Below are 18,962 nucleotides of genomic sequence, written 5' to 3'. Positions count from 1 at the left end.
GTCTTAACTGTTTGCAGCCGGGTTCCGGTACTGGGCCCCTCACTCTCTCCTGGTACACAGGACACACCTGCCCTGGCTCAGTCATGCAGTGCTCCGAAAGATATAACCTCACTCTTGCCACTTTTCCAGATGTGCAAACTGGGGACTGGGAACAGGGTGCAGTTGGTGAAGGGCCTGGTGTGTGCAAGGCCTTGGACTTGGTCCCCAGCACCACCTGAACTGGGATTGTAAAAAAAGACCACAAGTTCAAGGTTATCCCCAACTACATAAGTTTGAAGCTAGGCTGAGCTATGTAAGACCCCGTTTCAGAAAAGATTTTGGGCCGGGCAGTGACCGCACACACCAGAACTCAGGAGGCAGAGGCAGGCAGGTCTCTGTAGGTTTGAGGTCAGCCTCATCTCCAGGGTGAGCTCCAGGACAGCTAAAGCTACATGGTGAAACCCTGTCTCAAGTTTTTTTATTTAAAAAATTGGGAGGCTGTCAAGATGGCTCAACAGATAATAAACAGTGTCTGCCAATAGGCTGAGTTCAGTCCCTGGGACCCACGTGATGGAAGGAGAAGAGTCTTTGTCAAGCTGTCACCTCCATGTGCACACTGTGCCACTTGTACACAGGCACACAGACAGTAAAAAACACACAAACAAACGGGCAACTAATGAAAGTCAGATAGACTCCTAATGGACTCACTTGTCACTGTGATGGACAAGCCACAAACTCAGTGGTTCCAAAGAGCGTGCATATCCTCTCGGCTATATAGATCAGCCTCTAGTGTGAACTGGCTGGACTGTGGAGGGGATGCATAGCTCTTGCTTTTTCTAGCCTACAAGACCCTGCCAATGTGTGAGTGTAGGCACATCTCTGATCCCTCTGTTTTAGCAGTCCTGCCTATAAAAGTGAACAGGAATAGTGTCAGCTTCCTCAGGTATTCATTCATTCTGGAGAAAGGGTCTCTCTACACAGCTCTGATTGTTTGTGGAACAAATGGAAATTCACCACTGGGGTTAAAGATGTGCACCACCAAACACCCAGCCCCAGGATGTGGGAATTCCATGCATTGCTAACCCCAAGGAACTGTCTCAGAACAGCGGGTTGCTGTGCTAAGTTGCTTGTATTTCCTTGTGACAAAATAGCAAAGGAAAACAAGAAAGGTAAGGTTGACTTTGGCTTGTGGTTTTAGTCCATGGTAGCAATGTCTGTCCTAATCAGGGTTTCTATTGCTGTGCTGGAACACAATAACCAAAACAACTTGGAAGGAAATGGTTTATTTGGCTTACATACCCTGAATCACAGTGCACTGAGGGAAGCCAAAGCAAAAACTCAAACAGGACAGGAACCTGGAGGTAGGAGCTGATGCAGAGACCATGGGGATCCTGCTTACTGGCTTGTTTCTCATTGCTTGCTCCCCTACTTTCTTACAGAACTGCAAGACCAGCAGCCCAGGAATGGCACCACCCACAATGGGTTGGGCCCTCCCCCCTCCCCCACCAAAAACTAATTAGTATGGGTTTGCCTGCAGCCCAGTCTTGTGGAGGCAATTTCTCAGCTGAGGTTCCCTCCTCTCAGATGGCTCCCTGTGTCAAGCTGACATAAACCTAGCCAGGACAAAATGGAGAAGGAGCTCAAGAGGAAGTGGGCAGAAGAGAACTGAGCCAGCTGGAACTAGGATAGGAGAAGTGAGGACGTGGGGTAGGGCAATAGTGTGTGCCTCTCATCTACAGCTGGACTAGCACACTGTCGTGCCTGTCCACCTATGGTCACCTGGGAGGAGCTGACCAGTGCTTACAACAGAGCCCACACAGAGACATCTGTCCACCCCTCCGGACGGGCAAACTTTAGGGCTTGCTAAGTCAATGCCAGAAACCGGTCTGAAAGGATCACGTGAGATGGGTTTGGATAAAAGAAGCCTGGAGCCCCAGAGATACCCAGAGGAATGAGGAATGGAAGAGAAACTCCTGGACGGCGACTGTAGCCTGCGGAGCACACTCACCTAGCTTGAGAGGCTATGGGTTCCAACCTTTGTTGTCAGAAATAAAGACTGAGATGTCCTCAATTTTATATTTTTTTTAATGTTATGAGTGTTTTGCCTGCACTACGTGTGTACAGACCAGAAGAGAGAGTTGGAAACCCAGAACTGGAGTTACATTTGATTGAACCCCCATGTGGGTATTACAATCAAACCCAAGTCCTCTCTGGAAGAGCAACCAGGGCCCTTAACCACTGAGCCATCTCTCCAGCCCCAGATGTTCTCAATTTAATTGCAAGGAAAAGGTTGGAAATATTTTTTGCATTTATTGCTTATGAATGTATTTATTTGTTGTATGTGTGCATGTTGTTGGGGGCAACGTGTGTGTGTGTGTGTGTGTGTGTGTGTGTGTGTGTGTGTGTGCTAGAGATGAGAGGACAGCTCGTAGGAGTAGGTTTCTTCTTTCCATGTTTGTGTAGATGTGGGGGATTGGACTCATATCATCAGGTCTGGCAGCAAGTACCTTGTGTTAGCTAGTTTTATGTCAACTTGATGCAAGCTAGAGTCATCAGAGAAAACGGAACCTCAACTGAAAAAAAAAAATGGCTCTAAACCTGGTGATGGTGTCATATCACTTTGATCCCAGCAAGTGGATCTCTGTGAGTTTGAGGCCAGTCTGGTCTACAAATTGAGTTCCAGGACAGCCAGAGCTGTTATACAGAGAAGCCCTATCTCAAAAAATCAAAAATAAATAAATAAAAATTAAAAAGTAAATAATAAGGCAGATTTCTGAGTTGGATGCCAGCCTGGTCTATAGAGTACCAGGACAGCCGTGGCTACACAGAGAACCCTGTCTGAAAAAAAAAGAAAGAAAAGTAAGACTGTAGTAGGAGCTGCGGGCTTGCTTTTTGTCCCGCCCGGCTCCCACAGGGCTAGCTTTACACCAGAAATAACAATACACAAATTGTATTCTTTTAAACACTGCTTGGCCCATTCTGCTTGGCCCATTAACTCTAGCCCTTACTCGCTAATTCTGATATCCCGATCAACCCATCTCTAATAAACTGTGTAGCACTGGTCTGACCGGGAAAAATTCAGCATGTCTGACCTGACGGCTTGCTTCATCGCGTCTGTCTGCCCGGGAGAGGGGAGCATGGCCTCTGAGCTCACTTCCTCTTCCTCCCAGCATTCTGCTCTGTTTATTCCTCCCACCTATGTTTTAACCTATGAGGGCCAAGCAGTTTCTTTATTATAATTAACGAATGACCTTCCTCCATCATAAGACTAGGCTATGAAGCTTGGTGTGGTGGCACACACCTTTACTTCCAGCACTCAGGAGGTAGAGGCAAGCAAATCTCTGTGAGTTCAAGACCAGCCTGGTCTACAGAGTGAGTTCCAGGACAGTTAAGACTGTTACACAGAAAACTCTTGTCTTGAAAAACCTCACACAGAGAGACAGACAGACAGACACACACACACACACACACACACACACACAGGTTGGACTGTGAGGCATTTTCTTAATTAGTGGTTGATGAAGGAGAACCTAACCTACTGGGGGTGGTGCCACCCCTGGGCTGGTGGTCATGGGTTCTATAATAAAGCAAGCTGAACAAGCCATGAGGTCCAAGCCGGTAAGCATCCTCCATGGCCTCTGTATCAGCTCCTGCCCTGCTTGAGTTCTGATTTCCTTTGACAATAAACTGTGATGTGGAAGCTTAAGCCAAATAAACCCTTTCTTCCCCAGCTTGCTTTTGTCATGGTGTTTCATGACAGCTTTACCCTCTGAGCCATTGTACCAGCCTAGAAATCCTGGGTTAATCCCAACACAGTCAACCACTCTTGTAGCCTCTCTCTATATAAACTTTGCTGGTTGGTAACCCCCAGCAATCCAAAGGCCAACAGGTCTCACACAGGCACTCCTATACTGAAGCTCCGCTCCTTTCCCTCTCTCTCTCCCTCTCTCTCCCCCTCCTTCCCCCCTCCAGTGAGGAGGTTGCAGCCTTCCACCCGTGAGGTTTGTAAAGGTATTCTCACTCTGCTCAGAGAACATATCCAGCTACTCTGTACCTGCTACTGGGAGTTGTGGGATCCTTGTCTCAGGATCTGGGCATCTGCCATGTGGCTAGCATGTGGGACAGCTCAATCAAAGCTTGTATTACAGAAAGCCCTCCATGTCTAGACTTTGGACAAGAGTTAAGGGAGAAACACTGAGTGTGGTGGTACACACCTGTAACCTACAGTTGAGGGACACAGTCAAGAAGATCAAAGTTCGGGGGCTGGAGAGATGGCTCAGAGGTTAAGAGCATTGCCTGCTCTTCCAAAGGTCCTGAGTTCAATTCCCAGCAACCACATGGTGGCTCACAACCATCTGTGATGAGGTCTGGTGCCCTCTTCTGGCCTTCATGCATACACACAGACAGAATATTGTATACATAATAAATCAATAAATATTTAAAAAAAAAAAGAAGAAGATCAAAGTTCAAGATCACCCTGCTCACAGTTGAGAGCAGCCTGGGCCTATGATAGATATCCTGTCTCAAAAGTAAAGTGTTATGTGGCCCACTCAAGAGGGCAGAGTGGGCAGGGCTTTTTATTTATTTTTTGGTTTTCCAAGGCAGGGCTTCTCTGTGTAGCCCCGGTTGTCCTGGAACTCAACTCACTCTGTAGACCAGGCTGGCCTCAAACTCACAGAGATCCACCTGCCTCTGCCTCTGAATGCTGGGATTAAGGCATGCACTAGCACCACGTGGCTATTTATGTTTAGTGTGTGTGTGTGTGTGTGTGTATGTACATGTTTATATGTATATGCATATCTATGTGTGCGTATGAATTTATATATGTGTGGAGGACAGAGGTTGATGTCAGAGTCTTCTGCAACCATTTTTTCCACCTTATATTTTGAGAAAGGGACTCTCACTGAACCTGGAGCTCACTGGCTAAACTGGCTGGCTAGTAAGCCCCCAGGGATCTGCCTTTCTCTACTTTCCCAGAGCCAGGATTGTAGGCATATGTCACCATGCCTGCAATATATCACCTTTTAGAAGATATAGGGGATCTCAGCTCAAATCCCCATGCTTGTATGACAAAAACTTTACAAATGGAGCCATTTCCTTCAGTTTTCTCCCCCTGCCCCTTTTTAAAGATTGCCTTTTATTATCGTGGTGTGTGTGTGTCCAACAAGTGCCTTCCATGCCAGAAGAGGGTGCTGGATCCCCTGAAGCTATAGTTACATTTGGTTCTGAGTGGTCTGTCATGGGTGTTGGGAACCAAAAACAACTGCCCTTTTTCAAAAGTATACGTTTTTATTATTCTATGTGTATGAATGTTTTGCCGGCATACATGTCTGTGCACCATGTGTGCATAACGCCCTAGGAGGCCAAAAGAGGCTGTCTGATCCCTGGGACTAGAGTTATAGATGGTTGTGAGCCACCATGTGAGTTCCACTGCTTTAACTGATGGCCATCTCGCCGTCCCACCCTATACTTTTTTTTTTTTTTTTTTTTTTGAGGCAGGATCTAACCGTGTAGATGAAGATATCTTAAAGTTCAAAATCCTTGGGGGCTGGAGAGATGGCTCAGTGGTTAAGAGCATTGCCTGCTCTTCCAAAGGTCCTGAGTTCAATTCCCAGCAACCACATGGTGGCTCACAACCATCTGTAATAAGGTCTGGTGCCCTCTTCTGGCTTTCGGCATACACACAGATAGACTATTGTATACATAATAAATAATAAAAAAAAACCAAAAAGCAAAATCCTTCTGCCTCGGCCTCTCAAGTGCTGGCATTTCAGATGTGTCTATCACGCTTCTCCTGTCATCTAACACAGCTGGTATAGGACATGTTCCTGTCTATATGTCCTATACCAGGAAGCAGGGACAGTCTGCCTCCTTCTCCAGCTCAGCTACGTCCTCACTATGCTGGTGTGGGGGTGCAAGGCTCAGCCCACCATGATAAGCTTAATAAGAACAGACCACCCAAAGGAAGTCCTTAACTCCCAACCATTATTGTGGACCTAGCCTCGATAAGTTTAATGAAGGCCTGAGTCTCAGGAGTTTACCCTGAAGCAATACCTGGTCTGGTTGCAGGAAAAACCACAAACTGAGATTACCCAGACATCACCCAGGAACAGACCATCCAAACGAAACGCCTAATGTTCCAACCATTGTAGATAGGATCACCTGCCAGCACACTTACCAGGATACCACTAGACAAATGTCAGCCAATCAGGGGTCCTGAACCTCAGAAACCCTTCACCCCCACCTTTACTACTCTAAAAACCCAATTCTGACTGAGCTCGGGGCTCTCCGTTTATTCCAATACTTTGGACATGCAGAGAGACCGAGTTTGCAAACTTGCTTAAAGTAAAGGCTCTTTGCTTTTGCATACAGGACTCAGTCTCCTTGTTGGCTTTTGGGGGACTTCGCGGATCTGGGCATAACATAGGACATATTCCCGTAAACAGGAAACCGAGACAGATTTCCTGCTGTTCCAGCTCAGCTGCTTCCTTGTGTGACCTTCAGTTTCAGGCTTTACTCTCTCATCTGTAATCTGAGATCACAGAGCGCAAGTGACTTTGAATCCCAGGGTTGCCCAGAAGGTAGGTGTCTAGAGGCAGGTTCACCCATGGGTGCCAGCTTAAGACAATGAATCTCTATTCATGGTTCTGAACGGAAAGCTAAGGCACATGGACTTGGAAGTGGACACCAGCCTTTTTATCAACCCAGAAGTCATGATGAGGGACCTGACTGGGGGCCTGGGCTCCCAACTCTAGCTGGGAGTCTTGTGTGTTGAGGTCAGGGTCACTGCCTGGTGGTAGGGTTTCAGGGCTTAGGGTGAAGCAACAGGTCTCTGGCCTTAGCCCCTCCTGCCTGAGGGGGAGGGGGTAGGTCACAGGAAGGAGGAAGAAGGAAGCAGGCTTAGATTCTGTGGCTAACTGCCAGCCCTCCCCTCCCCCTTGGAGCACCCTAGGGCCTGCCAGCTGCTCACAGCTCCCCCAAGGAACTCCTCCACCAGGTGCCACATGAGCCAACTTTTCTTTCTCTGTGTCCTCTGTTGCTTCCCATTTCAGCCTGCCCTCAACCCCCGTTCCCCGTGTGTGTGTGTGTGTGTGTGTGTGTGTGTGTGTGTGTGTGTGGTGTTTCCTTCATTCAAGATCTGTCGCTATCTCGTCATCTCTTCCAACTCCGCTCTTTGTCCCCCTGTAGAAAGTGAAGGGTCCCCAAGTTCCATGTTGAGATAATGAGCTCCCTAATTGTGGTTCTTTAAAGACTCCAGTCCGGCCACAAACACTAAGGTCTGAATGGAAAGGTCATTGACAAGAAGAGTAGGGGAGGAGTAGATTTCTGAGACAAGAGTGTCTCAGGATGGGGACTCAGTTTCCCCAGCCTAGGGTCATGAAGACTCAGTCTGATCAGGGGTTTTAGAGCGTAGCCAGGAACAACATACTCAGTTATGGTTGGGAAGTGAGGACTCCAGCCAGGTATGGTGGTAAACACCTATAATCCCAACACTTGGGAAGCAGAGGCAGGAGGATTGTCACAAACTCAAGACTGTCCTGGCCTGAGCTATGTAGGGAGTTCCAGATTGGCCTAAAGTACAGTGTGAAACTGAGGGGTGGCGGCAGAAGGACGGACCAGGATGTAGTCCAGTCCTGGTTCAATCCCCAAGGCTATTTAAGATGAGGTCTGGTGGCACCTGCCTGGGATCCTTGTACTTTGGAGGTGGAGGCAAGAGGATTAGGAGTTCAAGGTCACCTTCAGCTACAGAGCAGGTGGGCAGACGGAGGTCCCCTTGGGCTACATAAAAGCTTTTCTCAAAAGTTCACTCAGAATAGCCCCTCTGAGCCCCAGCCCTAGCAAACAACATTCCTCTCCAACAATTCCCCAGCAACAGGCACCATGGAGGAGAGACAATCGCCTTCTCCCTGCTCGTCGCGGCCCTCCAGCCCCAGGACCCCACCCTGTGAGATGTTTGGTTCTGTGGGCATTGAGGCTGTGCTAGACCAGCTGAGGATCAAGGCCATGAAGACCGGGTTTGAGTTCAACATCATGGTAGTAGGTGAGTTGGGGCAGAGCCACAGAGGGAACGATGAAGAAGACTCCATGGGCATGGCCCTAACCCATCCTGGACACAGTGACCCACCAGCCACGGGCACGGCCCTTCCCCTGTTCTGGACACAGTGACCCACCAGCCACGGGCACGGCCCTTCCCCTGTTCTGGACACAGTGACCCACCAGCCATGGACACGGCCCCTCCCCTGTTCCGGACACAGTGACCCACCAGCCATGGACACGGCCCCTCCCCTGTTCCGGACACAGTGACCCACCAGCCATGGACACGGCCCCTGCCCTGTCCTGGACACAGTCTTCCACTCTGAACTACCAGCTCACAGAAGAGCTGAAATTAAATATCTGAGAGATGTTGCGTCATTAGATACAAAACCACCCATAATGGGATTACAGCAGCAAAGGGTGATCATGGTGAGGGCCTTCCAGACACAGCAACCACAAATAAGCTTGTTCTACTGCTGATGCTTATGCAATAGATGGCTCCGAATGCTGAGTGGAGGGCAGAACCGATTCACACACACGCACGCACACACACACACACCCTATGAGGTACATACCCTAACATACATACCTATGTTCTGTATCTCCCAGGGCAGAGTGGGCTGGGCAAGTCCACCATGGTGAACACGCTGTTCAAGTCCAAAGTGTGGCAGTCAAGCCTGCCCAACCTGGAGCTACCTATGCCACAAACCTTGGAGCTGCACTCTGTGACCCATGGTGAGTGACCCTGCCTGCCCCATGGGCCCAGCCACGGCTATAGTCTTCCATTTCTTTCCCTCTACAGTCATCGAGGAGAAGGGATTGAAGCTGAAGCTGACAGTGACAGACACACCTGGCTTTGGAGACCAGATCAACAATGACAAGTGGTGGGTCCTGGGTATGCAGCCTCTGTCCCCACAAGGGGAAAAAGTACCCTGGAGTGACTGTGTCCCTGTCACCTGTGGTCCTTAGTTTCCTATACTCAGCTCACCCTCCCTAGCTGATGAGGGCTGAATATGCACAGGTCTCAGTTGTTGAAAAGCACCAGAGATCCGTTACTTCTGTAATCCCTGCACTCTGGCAGCTGAAGCAGAAGAATCATGAGTTCAAACCCAGCCTGAGCAACGTTTCAAGACTCTTATCTCAAAACGGAAGGGGGAGAACAGGGCTGAGCACATACATAGCTCACTGTTATGATTCGGGGTTAGAATGCTCACACAGCACATGCAAGGCGCTGGGCTCAATCTCCAAGAGCAGAACCAGTCAGGCACTCTGTTGGAGTGTTGTGCTGACAGGAACCCAGCATAGGAAGACCCCATCAGAGGAGTCAGACTGCAGAGATGGTGCCTTCTGTGAAGGGCTTGCCTTGAAAGCATGGTGACCTGAGCTTATCCCCAGAACCCATGTGGGGGAAAAAAAAGGCCAGAAATGGCAATGCATTCCTGCGGTCCTATTGCTGGGGAGGCAGAGACAGGGGCATCCTGTGAGCCCCAGGTCATTGAGGGATCTTCTATCAACATACAAGGTGAAACCGGGCAGCACCTGCCTTTTGCTTGTTGTTTTTGAGATAGGGTCTTACTGTGTGACTCTGGCTGTTCTGGAACTCACTATGCAGACCAGGCTGAACTCAAACTCACAGAGAGCCACCTGCCTCTTGACACCTGACTTCAATTGCAGCACTCGATGTGGAGGCAAAGGCAGGGAGAGCTCTCTGAGCTCGAGGACTGCCTAGTCTAATAGAGCTCCAAGTCAGGGGCTGGAGAGACGGCTCAGAGGTTAAGGGAAGTTGTTCTTGCAGAGAACTGGCGTCCAATTCCAGGGGATCCAATGATTTCTTCTGATCTCTTTCGTGCCATTGTCTTAGTTAGGGTTTCCATTGCTGTGAAGATACCATGACTGTGGCAACTCTTTTTATTTTCTAAAACAAGTTGGTTTTTGTTTTGTTTTGTTTTGTTTGTTTTGTTTTGTGTTGTTTTATGGCCCTAGCTGTCCTGGAACTAGCTCTGTAGACCAGACTGGCCTCAAACTCACAGAGATCTGCCTGCCTCTGCCTCCCAAGTGCTGGAATTAAAGGCATTCACCACCACTGCCTGGCATACCATGACAACTCTTATAAAGAAAAACCATTTAATTTGCATGGCTTACATTTTCAGAGAGAGTTAGCTCATTATCATCACGGTGCAACATGGTGGCACACAGGCAGCGTGGTGCTGAAGAAGGAGTTGAGAGTCCTACATCTTGACCTGCAGGCAACAGGAAGTGGTCCGGGACACTGGGTGTGGCTTGAGCATATATGAGCCCTCAAAGTCCACCCCTGCAGTGACACACTTCTTCCAACAAGGCTTTACCTACTGCAACAAAACCACACCTCCTAATAATGTCACTCCCTACGAGCTTATGGGGACCATTACATTCAAATTACCACAGTCGTGCAGGTGAAACACACATAAAATAAGATAAATCCAAGTCAGGCATAGCTACATGGTAGAGAGCAACTAAGGAAGACAGCCGAGAGTGACCTCTGACCTCCACACAGGTACACACATGAACACACACACTTTTGCAGCCATTAGGTGAGAACCAGTGGTGTCTTGGACCATGCTGTAGACAAAATGTCATTTAATGACCACCCTTCCCTCACCAAGGAAATTGTATATACATCTGATAATATGGTGATGTAGATATTAGGATATGTAAACGTATTTGTGCTGGAGAATGAACCTAAGAGGTGGGGCATGATAGCAAGCACTGAATGATATCCCCAGCTCCACTTCTTACTTTTTGTTTTTGGGTTTTTTTTTGTTTTTTTTTTTTTCTGAGACAGGGTTTCTCTGTAGCTTTGGAGCCTGTCCTGGCACTAGCTCTTGTAGACCAGGCTGGCCTCGAACTCACAGAGATCCACCTGCCTCTGCCTCCCTAGTACTGGGATTAAAGGCGTGCGCCACCACCGCCCGGCTTACTTTTTGTTTTGAGACTTGGTTTCCCTAAATTACCCAGGCTGGCTTGAACTAATAATCCTCCTGCCTCCGTTTCTTTAGTAGCTAGGATGATGAGCCTGTGGCACCAGGCCCAGCCAGTAAGTGCTATTACTGTGCTTGTTTTATGAGAATGGAAGCTTAGACCCCACGTGAAGAGAGGCAGAGGTTTCCGAGTGTCTCTGAGAATGTAGATAGAACACCCAGAGGCCGGGAGGTGGTGCTGAGGGGACATCTCTGCCCCAGCTGGGACCCTATCCTGAGCTACATCAATCAACAGTATGAGCAGTACCTACATGAAGAGCTCCTCATCACTCGCCAGCGCCACATCCCTGACACCCGCGTGCACTGCTGTATCTACTTCGTGCCACCCACTGGCCACAGGTGAGGTGACCCACTGGCTGCGGGAGAGCCACTCGATGGGAGCTTTGGGTTGACTCTCCTCCCTCCCTCATCCATCACTACCCCCTACTGTTACTGTTCTGGCCTGGCCAGCCTACGGCCCCTGGACATTGAGTTCCTGCGGCGACTGTGCCGGACTGTGAATGTGGTGCCCGTGATCGCCCGGGCTGACAGCCTGACCATTGAGGAGCGAGACGCCTTCCGGAGCAGGGTGATCTGGGTGCCCAAGGTGGAGCTGGGTCAGTGTGCAGCAAGCAGAACGCATGGTGTGCTGAGATCACTTATGCTTGGTTCCCCAGATCCAGCAAAACCTGAAAACTCACTGCATTGATGTGTACCCGCAGAAATGTTTTGATGAGGATATCAACGACCGGCTCCTTAACAGTAAGATCCGGGTAAGATGCTGTAGAAGGTGCAAACGGTCAGTGACACTAAGGCCATTTGATTTCCTTCCCGCCCATCCTTCCTATCAGAAAAGCGATCTCTTTCAGCAGTTTCAGGAAATGTGTGCAAATATTTAAAGGTTCTTCATCTGCTCACAAATTCAAAATGAGCAAGAAACAGCTCTCATCAGAGAACCCAGAGGATGGGAAGAAATGTTTGTCAGCCATGGCTTTACCTGGAGCTTACATTCTAATACAGAAAGAACTCTTGCTACTCAGTGCTAAAATATAACCAAATTTTAAAATGGATGAGGAAAACCAGACATGGTGGAAAACACCTCGCCTGTGTGCTCACGCACACAAACACAAACGCAGACTAGAGTATAAATAAACAAAAAATATAAATATAGCTGGGCAGTGGGGGCACACACCTGTAATCCCAGCACTCGAGAGGCAGAGGCAGAGGCAGGCAGATCTCTGTGAGTTCGAAGCCAGCCTGGTCTACAAAGCAAGTTCCAGTGCTGTTATACAGAGAAATCCTATCTCGAAAATATTTGTGTGTGTGTGTGCGTGTGATTGCAATTATTAAAATTTTAACTCTTAGTTACTGTAATCCCAGCACCTAAGAGGCTAAGGCAGGAGGATTGTGAATGCAAGGCCAGCCTGGGTTACATTAGCTTGGGCTCTATAGTGATCCCGTGTCTCAAGAAAACCAAACCAAGAATGGGGGCAGTTAGGAAGTTTAAATTTTTCCTTTCAGCTGCAAGTGAAAAAAACAAACATGGAACCTGGCAAACTCCTGTGTGTGTGGCCAGGTGTGAGTCCTGTGTGTGTGGCCAGGTGTGAGTCCTGTGTGTGTGGCCAGGTGTGAGTCCTGTGTGTGTGGCCAGGTGTGAGTCCTGTGTGTGTGGCCAGGTGTGAGTCCTGTGTGTGTGGCCAGGTATGACTCCTGTGTGGGTGGCCAGGTGTGAGTCCTGTGTGTGGCCAGGTGTGACTCCTGTGTGTGTGGCCAGGTGTGACTCCTGTGTGGGTGGCCAGGTGTGAGTCCTGTGTGGGTGGCCAGGTGTGAGTCCTGTGTGTGTGGCCAGGTGTGAGTCCTGTGTGTGTGGCCAGGTATGACTCCTGTGTGTGTGGCCAGGTGTGAGTCCTGTGTGGGTGGCCAGGTGTGAGTCCTGTGTGGGTGGCCAGGTGTGAGTCCTGTGTGGGTGGCCAGGTGTGAGTCCTGTGTGGGTGGCCAGGTGTGACTCCTGTTGGTGGCCAGATGGTAAATATTTTAGTTTCTTTGGACCAGATAGTCTCTGGTGCAACTCCTGAACTCTGCAGTTTATCCCAAGAGCAGCCCCAGAGGAGAAAAAACAAAGGGGCTTTTGTGCCAATAAAGTTGCAGGTTCATAGGCCCTGGGCTTGGTCCCCATACCACATAAAAGAAACATCCAAGGTCCTTGGGATGTAGCTCAGAGGTACACATGAGGCCCTGATTTTCATCTCCAACATTCCAAACAATAATAATAAAATTAAATATTTTTTACATTGATGAAGACCATGGTGGCACACACCTGTAACCCAGCACTTGAGAGGCAGAGGCGGAGAATCTGCATTTCAAGCTCGTTCTTGGATACATAGCAAGTTTAAGGCTAATCTGGGATACATGAGATCCTGCCTCAGGAAATAAATTTTTTAAAATATAATTTATTTATTTTTATTTTATATGCATTGTTGTTTTGCCTATATGTATGGCTGTGTGAGGGTGTTAGATCTTGGAGTTACAGACAGTTGTGAGCTGCCATGTGGGTGCTGGGAAGTGAACCCAGATCCTCTGGAAGAGCAGTCAGTGCTCTTAACTACTGAGCCATCTCTTAACTTCTGAGCCATCTCTAGGCAGAAAACAACATTTTAAAATTCAAAGAATAGCTGGGCGGTGGTGGCGCACGCCTTTAATCCCAGCACTCGGAAGGCAGAGGCAGGCGGATCTCTGTGAGTTCGAGACCAGCCTGGTCTACAAGAGCTAGTTCCAGGACAGGCTCCAAAACCACAGAGAAACCCTGTCTCGAAAAAACAAAACCAAAAAAAAAGTAAAATTCAAAGAATAGAGGCTGGCAAGAGGATCAATGGTTAGTGGTGCTTGCTTCAAGCTTAATGACTTTAATTCAATTCCTGGAACCCACATGGTGGAAGAAGAGAACCACTCCCGAAAGTGGTCTTCTGGCCTCCACGCAAGTGCTCTCTCTCTGTGTCTCTCTCTGTGTCTCTCTCTCTGTGTCTCTCTCTCTGTGTCTCTCTCTGTGTCTCTCTCTCTCTCTATCTCTCACTCCCCCCCACACACACAGACAGAGAGATAGACATAGAGACAGACAGACAGACACACACACACACACACACACACACGCAGCAGCTAGAGAAATGTTTCAAAGGCTAGGAGACTGGATTCTTTTCCAGAAGACCTCAGTTCTGTCCCCAGCACTCACAGTCACCTGGGACTCAGTCAGGGGATCCAGAACTCCTCACATGCACTCACATACACATACCTATATGAACACACACATAGACAGAATTTAAAATATTTTTGTATCTTTTAAATTTTTGTATTATTTATTTATGTGTATATATGTGTGTCTGTGCAACTGCCCAAATAGGTGAATGAGGTCAATTCCTTGAAGCTACAATTCTGGGCAGTTGTGAACTGACTGATGCGGATGCTGGGAATCGAACTTGGGTCCTCTGCAAGAACATGTGCTCTTACTGGGCAGTGGTGGCGTACACCTTTAATCCCAGCACTTGGGAGGCAGACAGAAGCAGATTTCTGTGAGTTCAAGGCCAGCCTGGTCTACAAATAGCCAGGACTGTTTAACAGAGAAATCTTGTCTCAAAATACCAAAATAAATAAATAAAATTACATTAATATATATATACATACATACATATATATAAATGTCATTTCAAAAAAATCAAAACCGGCAAGAAGGCACACACCTTTAATCCCAGCATTCAGGAAATAGAGGGAGGAGGATCTCTGTGAGTTCAAGGTCAGTCTGATCGGTACAGCAAGTTCAAGAACAACTAGAGCTACCAAGTAAGACCCTGACTCAAAAAAATAAATAAAAATAAATAACTTTTAATTCAAATAATAAATTGAAAAACATTTTTTAGCTTTATGATGGAGCTAGTGAGATGGCTCAGTGGGTAAAGCTGTCTGCTACCAAGCTTAATAACCTGAGTTCAGACCCACATGGAAGAAGGAGAAAACCAAGCCTCCCAAACTGTCCTTTGACAATATATCATGTGTCCACACATATGCATGCATACACACGTACAAATGAAAACTAAATGTATTGAAATTTTTAAGTAAACTCCTAGTTACCATGAGAATTTTGTTGTTGTTTGGTTGGTTTTTGAGCCATGGTTTACTACATAGCCCTGGCTGTCCTGGAGCTCACTGCAAACCAGGCTGGCCTCAGGATTAAAGGTGTGTGCCGCCGCCACCCATCCTTATGAGGTATCCTTAAAAGTTTATGAAGGAAAACACAAAGTGGCCAGTTCAGTTTGGCCACTAGTTACCAGGGGCCAGTTCCTGTTGTATACAATTCCTATTTAGCCTGATTATAACTTCATTACTGTCTCATTCCTGAGATATTTGATATTATCAATATTCTCTGTCTGTCTGTGTGTGCATGTGTGCACGTGCGCACACATCATTGCATGCACTCACACAAAACTCAGGGTTTCGTTCATACTAAGCTCTGAGCCACACCCTTTCCCTCAAGACTATGTAATTAATGTAGGAGTTAATAACAACACCATTTCCTCTGGGTGGTGGTGGCACATGCCTTTAATCCCAGCACTCGGGAGGCAGAGGCAGGTGGATCTTTGTAAGTTCGAGGCCAGCCTGGACTACAGAGTGAGTTCCAAGATAGCCAGAACTGTTAGACAGAGAAGCCCTGTCTCAAAACAACAACAACAACAGCAACAAAAAATACCACCATTTCCTTGAGTTACTTTGCTAACACTTAACTGTGCTGAGCACATCACCATAAACCGACAACCCTGCACCAGCATCATTTGTGCCACCATTTTATAGAGGAGGTGAGGAAAGCATGAATTCCAGTTGGTGTTTTGGGACTTCCTAGTTTTATGTGTCTGACTCCTGCCTCAGTTTCTTCTCTCCTCTCTCTTAGGAGCAGATCCCTTTTGCTGTGGTTGGGGCTGACCGAGAGCACCTAGTAAATGGGAGATGTGTCCTGGGCCGCAAGACCAAATGGGGCATCATTGAAGGTAAGTTTGGGAACATGGTAGGCATGCAGTGGGTATGGGTTGGAAACAGGGCACACCCTACACCTGCAGCATCTTTCTCACCCCTTGCCTGGCAGCTGCCCATACCCACAAGGCAACCTTGGGTTTCCCTCCATGTGCACGGAGGTGGGAGTTACTCCTCTCTCGGCTCCTTGATTTATTATTATCATTACTTTTAACAGATGGAACCAAACATGACAGCACACCCACAATTCTAGAATGAGAGAGGTGGAGGCAGGAGAATCAGAAGTCCAAGGTCATTCTTGGCTACTTAGCAAGTTTGAGTTCAGCCTGGGCTATCTGATACTCTGCCTCAAAAAAAAAAAAAAAAAAAAAAGGAAGGAAGGAAGAAAGAAACAAAGAAAAACAAAAACAAAAATTTTGTCTTTGGTGAGGGCTGGGCTCACTAGTTTAGCAACAATCTGTAGGAGCCAGGTCCCAGAGATACAACAATGAGTAAATGAATAGGTGAATCAATGGGGGCTGGAGAGATAGCTCAAGAGCTTAAATGTAGTGGCTGCTCTTCCAGAGGTCCTGAGTTCAAGTCCCAGCAACCACATGGTGGCTCACAACCATCTACATCTATAGTGAGATCTGGTACCCTCTTCTGGCCTGCAGGCACACACACAGGCAGAACACTGTATACATAATAAATGAATAGATGAATGAATGAAGCAGGGAGGAGGAGGTGGGCCATGACAATGGCAGTTCTCAGAAGCCACATAACACGAAGCAGCTGTCTACTCTGGACTCTCAGAGGACAGAGCCATGCTAGGCCCCATGTCTTGCAGTGGAGAACATGGCACACTGCGAGTTTCTTCTCTTGAGAGACCTGCTCATCCGGTGAGGTGTGGGGTACCCTGTGTTCGGGTGGCTGAGAGGCGGGATCTGGGACCACTGTGACCTAGGCTGACTTGCCTCCTATCATTCAGCTCCCATCTCCAGGACCTGAAGGACATTACCCACAATGTGCACTATGAGAACTACCGGGTCCTCAGACTCAATGAGAGCCACCAGCTGCCCCGAGGGCCAGGCTGGGTGAACCTGGCCCCAGCCTCCCCAGTACAGCTGACGTCCCCTGGACCAGGGAAGGTCCGGAAGCGAGTTAACAAGGACTCCAGGGAAGATGAGTGCTGAGTGTCATAGCCCCAAGCTTGCTAGGCTTCTCCACTCCTCAGCAGCCAGCCCCCAACACACACCTACGGACTAGAGCATCTACGAGAAGCCGATGTTGCTTTGTACAAAAAGCTGTGCTTTGACAACTAAAGGGTTTGTAAATGAGTCCTCTGAGCCAGTCTGATCTAAAAGGATGACTTTGGGGGCTATGGATACGGCTCAGGTGGTAGAATGCCTGACATGCCCAGAGCCCTGGGTTGAATCTCCAGCACCATATAAAGCCAGCAGTGTGCACACCTGCAATCCTAGAAATCGGGAAGAAGAAACAGGATAAGAAATTCAAGGTTTGGTGGTACCTTGGTCTAGGGGTATGAGTCTCCCTTAGGATGTGAGAGGTTCCTGGTCATATCAAGATGAGCCCAACTTTTGAGTAATATATTCTAGTTGGAAAGAAGAATCCAGTCAAGGCAGTGGTGGTTCATATCTTTAATCCCAGCACTTGGAAGGCAGAGGCAGGGGACTCTCTGAGTACAAGACCAGCCTGGTCTACAGATCAAGTTCCAGGACAACCAAGACTACACAGAGAAGCCATATCTTGAAAATACAAAATACAGAACACACACAGAGACAAGAAAATCAAGGTTATCCTCAACTAGATAGTCAATTTGAAGTATTTTTAGGGTTCATGGAGACCTTTTAGGGATTCTTGTTCCATCAAACTGCATTAGCCTGGAAACAAAAGCAGAACCTCTTTTCCAAAGTAACATATTCTTAGACTCAAATTTTGAAGCCAAGATAACCTTTAAAATATATGTGCTGGTTTAACTTAGCAGCCCCAGAATCAAATGTTTTCAAGAAGTTAACTCATTAACAGCCAAAATCCAAAAATCCAAAAAAAACCCACACAATAATATATATAATTCAGGTTCTCTGTGTATATTCCATCTTTATGTGGCATTTTTACTCTATTACTTTTTAATATTTATTTTATTACCTTTACTCTTTAATCTATGACTGTCTGTACTCTTTTCTCTCTCCTAAGCCCGTGTACATTTATCCAACACTGTGACCCATTCTGAGGTCTTTTTGTCTGAATCTGTCTTATTGTGTATCTGTAATAATTTTCTGACCTGGGGAAAATTTTTAATGCAAAGCAGGTATGGCTAGGACTAACACTATGGCTTTGCCTGTTGGCTCCACTCTGTCCAACATGGTGGAGGTATGTTCACCACCTCTGCAAACCATGCTCACCTCCCCAGCTCCAGGGATGCAGTGGTCTATGTCACCATTAAGCAACTTATAGCACTCTACTCATAAATCCCATTCAAGTGCTTTGTGCAGGAACTTCTGAAAGAGCCAGAGCCATTAGTACCACTAGTACTAACCAGGATGCCGTCTCTTTAAAAAGCCGCACCTCAGCCTGGCAGTGGTGGTGCATGCCTTTTAATCCCAGCACTTGGGAGACAGAGGCAAGTGGATCTCTGTGAGTTCGAGGCCAGAATGGTCTACAAGAGCTAGTTCCAAGACAGGCTCCAAAGCTACCAAGAAACCCTGTTTTGAAAAAGCAAAGCAAAACAAACAAACAAAAAAGCTGTGCCTCGGGCTGGAGAGATGGCTCAGAGGTTAAGAGCACTGACTATACTTCCAGAGGTCCTGAGTTCAATTCCCAGCAACCACATGGTGGCTCACAGCCATCTATAATGAGATCTGGTGCCCTCTTCTGGCATGCAAGCATACCTGGAAGGAATGTTGTATACATAACAAATAAATAAGTCTTAAAAAAAATACT

General features: G+C 47.6%; 1 protein-coding gene across 1 annotated transcript; it reads left to right on the top strand.

Moving 5' to 3' along the window:
* Nucleotides 1-2,248: 2,248 nt before the first annotated feature.
* On the top strand, nucleotides 2,249-17,195 carry Septin12 (septin 12). The gene is made up of 10 exons (XM_041676275.1): nucleotides 2,249-2,268; nucleotides 7,850-8,020; nucleotides 8,623-8,748; nucleotides 8,816-8,897; nucleotides 11,232-11,369; nucleotides 11,481-11,598; nucleotides 11,687-11,782; nucleotides 15,943-16,039; nucleotides 16,849-16,900; nucleotides 16,990-17,195. The coding sequence occupies exons 2-10, from the start codon at nucleotides 7,861-7,863 to the stop codon at nucleotides 17,192-17,194; spliced, it is 1,074 nt and encodes a 357-aa protein (XP_041532209.1). The 5' UTR covers nucleotides 2,249-2,268; nucleotides 7,850-7,860; the 3' UTR covers nucleotide 17,195.
* Nucleotides 17,196-18,962: the final 1,767 nt, after the last annotated feature.

The sequence above is a fragment of the Microtus oregoni genome, unplaced genomic scaffold, assembly GCF_018167655.1.
Source record: "Microtus oregoni isolate MIOR12 unplaced genomic scaffold, Mior012 000027F_ref0000203, whole genome shotgun sequence".
NCBI lineage: Eukaryota > Metazoa > Chordata > Mammalia > Rodentia > Cricetidae > Microtus > Microtus oregoni.
This window is presented reverse-complemented; position numbering and strand designations above follow the sequence as displayed.

What these genes read in the sequence shown, in the direction of transcription:
- Septin12 (XM_041676275.1), top strand. Translation starts at nt 7,861, where the DNA reads ATGGAGGAGAGACAATCGCCTTCTCCCTGCTCGTCGCGGCCCTCCAGC. An exon ending in GAGACGCCTTCCGGAGCAGG is followed by an intron (nt 11,599 to 11,686) that starts GTGATCTGGGTG and finishes TTGGTTCCCCAG; the next exon opens with ATCCAGCAAAACCTGAAAAC. An exon ending in CAAATGGGGCATCATTGAAG is followed by an intron (nt 16,040 to 16,848) that starts GTAAGTTTGGGA and finishes CATGTCTTGCAG; the next exon opens with TGGAGAACATGGCACACTGC.